This window comes from Brassica napus, chromosome C4 (genome assembly GCF_020379485.1).
Source record: "Brassica napus cultivar Da-Ae chromosome C4, Da-Ae, whole genome shotgun sequence".
NCBI lineage: Eukaryota > Viridiplantae > Streptophyta > Magnoliopsida > Brassicales > Brassicaceae > Brassica > Brassica napus.
In genome coordinates this window covers 18,599,191-18,609,222 of record NC_063447.1, presented here as the reverse complement: position 1 = coordinate 18,609,222, position 10,032 = coordinate 18,599,191, and the positions used below count along the sequence as shown (strand labels likewise).

Sequence of the window (10,032 nt, the reverse complement as noted above, 5' to 3'; positions counted from 1 at the left end):
CGTACCTCCCGTTGTCTGAATACACCGTGATCATCGAATTAAAGAGCCTCGCGACGACTTTCGCCTCGACGCAACCGCATTCGTCAAGAGCTCTAGAGGCGATATCGCGAAAAGGGTACCTGAGAATTGTTTGATTGGGAAACGGTACGGAACGAGAGAACGTTCGGTTTTAAAGGTGGGTTTAAGCAAAGACGTCTTATTAATGGTCGGAAGAGCGTTTCGTCGGTTACAAGGAAAGGAAATGCGTGAAAGGAAGGCGAGATAACAAAGGTAAAACCCTAATCTAGCCGCCCAGTGAGTATCAGTGATTTCGGATCCTTTTCTCGTTGCGTCCCCTTCCCTTTATAGAGTTGACCTCGTGCTCTCCCGTGACCTAGTTTGCATCGTCTTCGTGGGCTTTTAACTCGTTGGGCCGAGAAGCCCATACTGTCTCGAGTGGCCGTTAATTCGGAGACGCTTAGACGCGCGTTTTGAGCCATCATGCCGAGCCACCGTTTCGTTCTGAGTGGACTGGGCCGTCTGTTCTTCGGGCCTTGAGGTATGTCGAATTCACCCTCTACAGTAAGTCCCCCCAGTTCATCGAGATAAACGTCTCGTTGATCTTGATGAATTTAGAAGGTTAATGGCTTGGAAGGACAGACAGGTCGCCTCGAAGATACATTATTGGATCGGGCATCGCGAGGCATCGTTAAGTATTTCGCTCTGTCGCGCAGTTTGATCAATTCTAACCAAACCGGTTTTGGTTTGGCTAGATCCGATTCTGCCCCAGGCACTGGTTCGACTCGGAGTCGGGCCGGTTATTTCGGGAAACCGAATCGACGCTTCGGTTTCCTAGGCGGCTAAAATACTATTCCTAGGCCCACGTAGATATCATGATGACACCTCGGGGAAGCACCCCATCTCTCCCCTATAAATACTTGATCATTTCTCTCCCCCTCTATTCTTCTCCGCGTTATCCAGGTACTTTCTCTCTCTTTCCCTCCTCTTCTCTCTCTAGGTTGTTGTTGTAACATAGATAGCGATATGTCTTCTGGGGGGAGGTTATCTCGCGAACAGAAAGGGAAAGAGGTCGCGACCGTATCTCGTCCCTTGAGAGACGCGAGTGAGGTTCCACTCGAGGAGTTCGAACGGGTTCATCACGACGCGATGATGGACACCGGGACCCTGGATCTGTCTCAAAGGATCCTAGTTTCCGAGTCTGCGCGTTCATTCCGTCAAGAAGTAAGGGGAAACCAAGCCGAGCCGCATGCTTGCGATAGAGACGGTTCTGGCGGTGCGAGAAACGGGGTCCTTCCTGCCGACTATATGCCGACGTGCTATTATCCTGGGGAGATCTTCGAGGAGCTGCCGGCGATAGCTCCCGAGTTTCTGCGCTCTCCAGATGTGAGCGGTCAGGCTTGGGAGAACGTTATGAAGACGCAGTCAACTCCTAACAGCGTGAAGAGGCTCCTGAGGGAACGCCGCGGGTTTGGGGTGACTTTCTTGATTCCCTCGGCGAGCCAAAGGCCTTGGTCGCCGCCGGTTGGGTATCAATGCGTCTACGAGTCCTATTTTCATGACGATACGAAGCTTTGGTTCCCAATTCCCCGACTAGTCACGGCATACGCGAGGCGCCGAGACGCAGCGATAAGTCAATTTTTGAACGGTTCGTGGCGTATTGCAGTTGCTTTGATGGTTATGGCTGCCGAGAACGATGTCTCGCTGAGCGTTCGTACCTTCGAAGAGTTGACGTCCGTCAGTTCGTTGGAGGATGGCCTTCTATCGATAAAAATGCGGCCAAGCTACAACGTGATAGGGGGGCATCCTAATAAGACGCTCGATTGGCAGAGGTCCTATTTCTTCGTTAAATGCGATGATTCTGCCTTCGAGGACCCTCCAGACGATGACTACCGTGTCTTGTGGAACACTTTGCTTGGTAGAACACTTTCGTTAAGTCGTACTATTTCTTCGCATACTAACTGCCTTCTATTTTCGCTGTCCTTTTTCTTTGTAGCCAACCATCCGACTTCTCGCGAATACCCGGAAGAGTTTCTTGCGAACTCTCGTGCTATCGCGAGACTCGCTCAAGAGCACTAGGGGAATATTTCTTGGAAAAGGGTTCGCCGTTCGATCGACCGTATTTCCAGGAGTAAGTCCATTTTTTCTTTTTATATGTCACGCTGTGGACTTCTACTCTCTCCTTGGTGAATGAGTCTATTTTTTTTTATATATCCTTTGCAGGGGATTGGGATTCGAGTTACCTTCCGTCGGTTAACAAGACCAAGAGATGTATATCCCTGTTCACCGGTGAAGAGCAGGAGAAGATCAACGCAGCAAGGAAGATGAAGGGCCTTCCGGACCTGAGCGCTATGATGGCGGGAGAGCTTGGCTTGTCACATGCCGAGCCGTTGGTGCCTTCTAAGGAGTTGGCGACTGACGACGCGACACTCGCGAGTTCTGACCATCGCGAATCCTCGCTTGGTGTTGTTGCCGCTGCTCCTAAGAAGAAAAAGAGCAAGAAGAGAACCCATGACTAGCCGCCTGTCAATGATGATCGCGAGACTCTTCCAGAGGAAGGCGAACGTTCGCAGGCTGCAGAGCCATCGACGAAGAAGAGAAAGAAGAAGAAGCGACTATATTTGGAGGATAGCGTCATGGGTCAAGACAGCGAAATAGCTCGCCCCTCTGCTCCATCTGATCCGACTGACGGGCCCTCTCTTAACTTGGCCCTAGCGGATGAACCTCGGAATGTCTCACCCGAGGTTCCGCTTCAGAAGAAAAGTTCGAAGCAAACTGGTGAGCAAGGGACGACCAAGCGCCAAGTTTCCCCCGTTGCTATTTCATCGAACCCTGGGACGTCGTTCCCCGGTCCATCGACTGGTGGTATTCCGGTCGTAAGGAAGACTTCGAGAGTCGAGTTTCCTGACCGTGTTTCGTTTGAGTATGACGGGCCAACTCCTCGCGTCTACGCTCCACACAAATGCGCGGAATTGGTTAGCCAGATCAAGTGCGGCCCAAAGCCCTTTCTGCCGGTCGCTGACCTGATCTTTAAGGACGAGTATGTTGACGCCGCTCGCACCAAGTTGTTGGTAAGACTTTGCTTCGGTTCTTTCATTCCTTCTCTTACATACTTTTTTTATTTCTTAAGTTCTTTGGTTTTCGTGTCTCGCAGTGCGACGGGGTTTTGAACTTCGTCGTCGAGAAATATGACTCTGCGCTGAAGGAAGCGCTCGCTGAGTCAGAGAAGCTGAAGAAGACAGTGGTGAGTAAGAGCAGACTTCTCCGTCGAAGGAAGGTGGAATGGCAGGAGGAGTTCGAGAGGATGGCCGAGAAGAGGGATCACGCGGTTGCTCGGAGGAAAGCTTTGAAGAAGAGAGCCGACGCACCTGAAGAGGAGCTTTCCGTTGCTCGTTCTACTATCGAGGCTCTGGAGCTGCGGAAGGCCAATCTTATGGAGGAGATAGGAGCCAAGGCCGTGGAGCAAAAGAAAGAACTGGACCGCCTTAGGGATTCCGGTATTTACGAGGTCACGAAGGAAAGGGTGAGGGTTGAGACCGAGATGATTGCAAAATCTAATAAGCATTTCGGGAATTTCCGCGAGTGGTGGACCCGTTGTGGACCTTTCGATACGGCGCAGTTGCTTTAAAGTCAAGCGTTCGAGACTAAGAGCTGCCTCGAGGCTTTAAAGGCTGGAAGCCACGATATCCCTCAAGAGACTATCGACATGTTCACGGCTAGAGAAAAACAGTTCGAGGAGGAAGCTTTGAAGCTTGATCCCGGCGAGATCCCGGAGGCTGACTTGGTCCTTTCTCCACTTCGCCTCGAATCCCAGTTCGTCGATATGCGAGCTTTCGTGGGTCTCAACCCGCATGGGTCTAACGTACGCTTGATCGACCCAAGGACTGCTGGGGTTCTCCAAAGTCCCGCTGATCGTCCTGTAACCTCTGCTGCTCCCTCTCATTCTGTGGGAGATGATTCGTCAAAGACTGGCGCGCCCGCTATTGACTCGCGAGCCGTTGATGGGGGAGTGAAATCTGTTGGGAACCAGGATGAGAGCAACGTTCTTGAGATTTCTGATTCTTCCGTTTCTGATTAGAAGGATGGTCAGGGTCGAGAACAGGACAAAGCTGATGCCGGCTAGGAGGTCGACGGGGCGCGGAATGGGGAGATAATCGGCGATCAAGCGAACCCCTCCGAGAGTCAGCTTGAGGTTCGTGGGGAAGAGGCGATAGCTCGCGTTGAAAGCGTCGATGCGGATCAACCGGTGCGTTCCACCCTTCCCGAACCATCTCTCGACCACGATGCCGTAACGCAGGAACAGGCTAGGGACCCCGAGGAATGACCCCATTGTTGTTTTTGTTTTTTACTTTGAATGAACCTTGACTCCTTTTTTTATGTATTATGACTTGACCCATTGCAGTCTCTCGTTTGTTAAAACTCCGTCTATTTCTTCTTGTTTGCGAATTCCGCTTTACTTATATTGCTTCCTAGTCGTTCGATAACTCCGGGAGTCGCAGTCCGAAAAGGTGTAGGAAACTCGGCAGATGTCTTGACCGCAAGCGATTATAGAGTTTGTGATTCATGCCGTATCGTGACAGCGATATAGCCGTTTCTCGACGTTGGCTCATACGGGCTGTGAATTCAACAACTCGTGATCAGGTGTCATTGGGTCGTTTATCAAGCTTCCTGGTTTGTTCGAGGTCGTATGCCGATTGGGTACAAGTGAAAATAGGATAACTTCAGACCGTGAAAGATAATTTTTCAAACGAAAACGGTTCCCACCTCGACTTCAAAATAATTTCTAGATGTTCGGTCGGCCAAAAACCCTACTTAGTAAATTATGAAATGGATAGGAGTCAACATTTCGAACGTATCAGTGAATACTGTGATACGAACGGATTCCCGTGAGTATGTGTCTGATCAGGACATACTCGGCTGTGGGGTGCGAGTGCCGGTACGTTTGTCTTCGAAGTGCCGGGGCGAATCTTATGTAGGCATCGCATGGGTTGCACAACTTCTCGGGGAAGTGTGTTTGTTTTTTTTTTGTTACAGCTGGACCCTTTAAGGCTGCCTACGTAGCTCCTTTGTAGAGGATCAAGCCATTCGTAGTTCTTTGTTTTCCGAGTAAAAGTGGCTGAGAGCGCATTTACTCGGTTTTTTTTTTTTTTTAGTAAGTGAATGTGACCGTTGGTCGTTCAGTTGTGGAAGAGTCGGAGATGCTTTGAGTTCCAAGCTCGTGGCACCGCCTCGCCGGCTGAAGTTTCGAGGTGGTAGACTCCAGGTTTCACGACCTCGATGATCTTGTAGGGTCCTTCCCAGTTGGCTCCGAGTTTTCCGGCTTTCCATTCCCTAGTGTTTTCGAACACCTTCCGGAGGACCAGATTTCCCAATTCGAGGGGGCGGTTCTTGTTGTAGTAGCTTTCGATCTGGTGTTGATAATTTTGGATTCGAAGCAATGCTTGGTCGCGTCTTTCTTCTATATCATCCAGTGCGTCGAGGAGCATACCTTGGTTAAGTTCGATGTTCTGCGGCATTTTGGAACGTCGTAAACTCGTCACGTTCACCTCAGCAGGTGCCATTGCTTCGACCCCATGGGCCATCGAGAAGGGGGTGGCTTTTGTTGCTCCGCGAGGTGTTGTTCTATGGGACCAGAGGACTCCGTCTAGTTCGTTGGCCCAGCGACCCTTCTTCAAGTCGAGTCGTTTCTTGAGTCCATCGATGATTGTCTTGCTAGTGGACTCGGCTTGACCGTTGCTCTGCGGGTTTCTCGGTGTGGACATGTTGAGCCGAATTCTCCATCTGTCGCAGAACTCTTTGAAGTTGTGGGAGATGAATTGGGATCCGTTGTCTGTGACTATCTCGTATGGAAGCCCGTGCCGATAGATGACGTTTTTCCAGACGAACTTCTGCACCTCCTTGTCGGTAATGCTGACGTAGGCTTCTGCTTCCACCCATTTAGAGAAGTAATCTGTTAAAACCAAGATGAACCTCTTCTGTCGAGAGCTCGGCATTGGCCTGATGATATCCATTCCCCATCGCATAAAGGGGTATGGTTCTGTCAAGGTATGGAGCAATTCAGTCGGGCTGTGTATGGTTGAAGCGTGTCACTGGCACTTATCGCATTTCTTGACGTAGGATTCGCAATCTGCGTTCATTGTTGGCCAATAGAAACCAAGGCTTTTGACTTTTAGTGCGAGAGCTCGTCCTCCTGAATGGTTGCCTGCTGCTCCTTCATGTGTTTCGGCCATGACCAGCCTTGTTTCGTCTCCAAAGATACACCTAAGGAGTACTTTTGTTGCGGTCCATCGATGGAGTGTTCCATCCATGAAGACATAATGCGCACTGCGTCTTTTGAGTCGTCTTGCTTCCCATTTCTCTGTAGGTAGTATCCCGTCGGATAGGTAAGCGATGAATTTCGTTCGCCAATCTTCGAGTTGCTCTTCCGTTGTGCGAGGTTCCCCTTCGTCGATATCCATGGCGTCGGCGATAGATGCTGCAATGGCAAGTTGTTCTGTCGGTGGGCTGATGCTTGGCTTTTCAATCCTATGTATTGGGATTGTCCTTTTCACCTGATCGTGTAGCTTACTCCCAAGGGCTGCGAGCGCGTCCGCACATACGTTCTCTCTGCGAGGGACTTTCGTTAGCTCGAAGAATTCAAAATCTTGTGTAAGATCTTTGACGAGTTTCAAGGAAGCATCCATTCTGTCGTTCCTGACGTCGTAATCTCCGAGAAATTGACTCACCACGAGTTGGAAGTCACAGTATGCATTGACTCGTCTAGCTTTTACTGTCTTTGCGAGACGAAGGCCTGCAATGAGAGACTCGTATTCGGCTTCGTTGTTGGACGCCGGAAAATCAAAACTGAACGACTGTGGGATTAGTTCGCCTGTCGGTGACTGGAGTTGTACGCCCGCTCCTAAACCTTTGTTCGTAGATGAACCATCTACGTGCAGTATCCAGTTCAGGCTTGGCAGCACAAGATCTTGTTCTAACTCCGGCGTTAGCTTGATCAGGAAATCAGCAAGAACTTGCGACTTAGCAGCTGTGCGGTTCTTGTACACGATGTCGTGTTCGCTAAGCTCAATTGCCCACTTTGTTAGCCTTCCTGATTGGTTGGTATTTTGCATTACCGTCCTAAGGGGCTGGTTGGAGAGTACCTCGATAGTGTGCGATTGGAAATAAGGTCTGAGTTTTCTTGCCGAGGTGGTGATAGCTAGGGCCATCTTTTCCAAGGTTGGGTATCTCGTTTCCGGTTCCGTCATCCGCTTGCTGGTGTTGAAAATAGGTTTCTGTTTGCCACTGTCTTCTCGTATTAGGACGCTGCTAATAGCCGAGGAGGTGACGACAATGTATAAGGATAGAGTGTCTCCGACCTCGGGCTTCAACAGAACTGGAGGTGTCGTTAGGTAATGGTTCAGTTGATTGAAGGCTTCCTCGCATTTTTCGTCCCAGACGAATCTTTTATTTCCTCGCAAGACCTCATAGAACGAGAGGCATTTGTCTGTGGATCTTGAGATGAACCTGTTCAGTGCTGCAATCCTTCCGGTTAAACGCTGAACCTCGCGGGTGTTCTTCGGACTAGGGAGATCGAGGATTGCCGTTATTTTTTTGGGGTTTGCTTCGATGCCTCGCTGGGTGACAATGTAACCTAGGAACTCTCTAGACGTGACGCCGAAGGTGCATTTCGCTGGATTGAGCTTCATCCCGTACTCGTTCAGCGTTTTGAAGCAGTCTCGTAAGTGGTTGAGATGATCCTTGGTGCGAAGTGATTTGACCAGCATATCATCAATGTAAACTTCCATAGTGTTGCCGAGTTTGTCGGCAAACATTCTATTGACCAGACGCTGGTACGTCGCTCCTGCGTTCTTTAGGCCGAAAGGCATGACCTTGTAGCAATATGTCCCTTTGTCCGTTATGAATGCCGTTTTCTCGCGATCGTCCGTATGCATCATGATTTGATTGTACCCAGAGAAAGCGTCCGTAAATGTTAGGAGCTCGTTGGCGGCAGTCGACTCCACCAAACGGTCGATATGCGAGAGAGGGTAACTGTCTTTTAGACATGCTTTGTTCAAATCTGTGAAGTCAACACAAATGCACCATTTCCCGTTTTTCTTTTTACCAACGACGGGGTTTGCTAGCCATTCCGGGTACCGTACTTCGGCGATGAAGCCTGCGTCGAGCAACCTGTCAACTTCTTCATTTACTGCTTTGGACCGTTCGGGTCCAAGCTTTCGTCTCTTCTGTCGAATAGGCTTGAACGTCGGATCGACGTTTAACTCGTGAGATGTTATTGCGGGGTCTATACCCTTCATATCAGAAGTTACCCATGCAAAGGTCGAGGCATTTTCTTTGAGGAAAGAAATGATTAATGACTGCAGATCGTCGGAGAGATAGGCGCCAATGCGCACGACCTTCGATGAGTCGGCTCCATCGATGGGAACCTCGTGGATTTCTTCCTTCTGAGGGTAGATCTTATGTATTGGTTTGTTGACGAGAGAAAGTGATTGTTGTAGCTTGACCGCGGCGATAAGTAACTCTCTTGCGGCTTGTTGGTCCCCGCGGACCGTCTGCATCGTTCCATCTTTCCCAGGGAACTTAACACATTGGTGGTAGGTGGAGGGAATGGCTTTCATGGAATGTAACCAAGGTGTTCTGAGGATCGCATTGTAGGGTGCCCTAGCCCGGATAACAGAGAACTTAACAGTGAGGGTCACATCACCTGCGTAAACTGGGAGACGAATTGTCCCAATCATCTGTTCCGAGGAGCCATTGAATCCCGTGAGAGTGTGTGAGGAGGGCTTCATGTCGCGCAGGTCAACTCCCATCTTGTCGAGTGTGTCCCGAAAGATAAGGTCGACTGAGCTGCCTGTGTCGACGAGAACCTTTGTGAATTGGCATTCATCAATTCCGATATCGATTAGGAGTGGGTCGTTATGTGGCATCCTGATGCCGTGAGTGTCGGCCGCCGAGAAAGAGATTTGATGATCTACTTCGACTTGCGAAGGCCACTTCTGGGCGGTGATGGCTTGCCGCATGTAATCTTTAACTGCTCTTACCGAGTCCCCGCAAGGAGGTGAACCACCCATTATGACGTTGAGGTGTGAGGTGTTCGTAACTTTCATCAATTCTCGTTGCGCTTGTCTTTTCGCTTCGAGGCATGGTCGCAAATCATGTTGCTTCGGCTGACCAAGCTTGGCGCGCAAGTCTTCGGCTTTGGAATTGATCTGCTCACGTAAATCTACGGGCTGAGAATGAAGGTGTAGAGCAGCTTCGGTGCGGGTAGTCTTTCTTGCTTTAGACTCGTCGAGGCACGTCCTGAGGTCTGCCTCGTTCTTTTGCACCATTTCGGCCTTCCGCTTCAGAAATGTGAGTAAGTCCTTGGAATTTGTTTTTCTGCCCAATTTGTCGCGCAAGTCCGTTGGTATCGGTGGAGTTTCGTCATCCAAGGAGTCAGCCTGTTGGGGGAGTATCACTTCCACCCGTCGCCGGTTCTTAGGTGGTTCTTCATCAGTTGACTCGCCTTCGAGGTGAGATTGTTTACTGTGGCTTTCTCTGGATTAGTTTGCTCTTCTCTCTGAGGGGCTTTTGCTTGAGACTTCTGAATCTTCTTCTCTTTGTTTTTGCTCCAACTCTTGTTGTTTTTCGGCTTCTGCGGAGATTCAATCTCTATTTTCCCGCTTTCGATGGATTTGAGGAAGTGTCCGTATAAGACTTTGCAATCATTCGTATCATGTGACTTGACCTCATGATAGGAACACCACTTACTCGGCTCGACAGCGTTCGAGTTTGCTGGTTCAGGCGAGCTAGACTTTGGCTGGCTGGTATCTCGATCCCAATGATTCCACCCCTTCTCTCGCGCCATTGCGGCGGAGCCCGATGGTTCGCCGTCGTCTATAGCATTCATGTATCCCTTCCTCTGGTTAGGCTTGCCACTCGTGGAATGTTGGCGCAGTTCTTGACGAGCGTCATTCGTCCGGACGGGGGTTTGTTTCCCTGCAGCTTCTTTGGCCGCCTTGGCCCTAGTATCCTCCTCCATTCGAATGAAGTTATTAG

General features: G+C 50.0%; 1 protein-coding gene across 1 annotated transcript; it reads right to left on the bottom strand.

Moving 5' to 3' along the window:
* Positions 1-6,083: 6,083 nt before the first annotated feature.
* On the bottom strand, positions 6,084-9,323 carry LOC125585858. Its single transcript, XM_048755563.1, has one exon. The coding sequence runs from the start codon at positions 9,321-9,323 to the stop codon at positions 6,084-6,086; it is 3,240 nt and encodes a 1,079-aa protein (XP_048611520.1).
* Between the last annotated feature and the right edge of the window lie 709 nt (positions 9,324-10,032).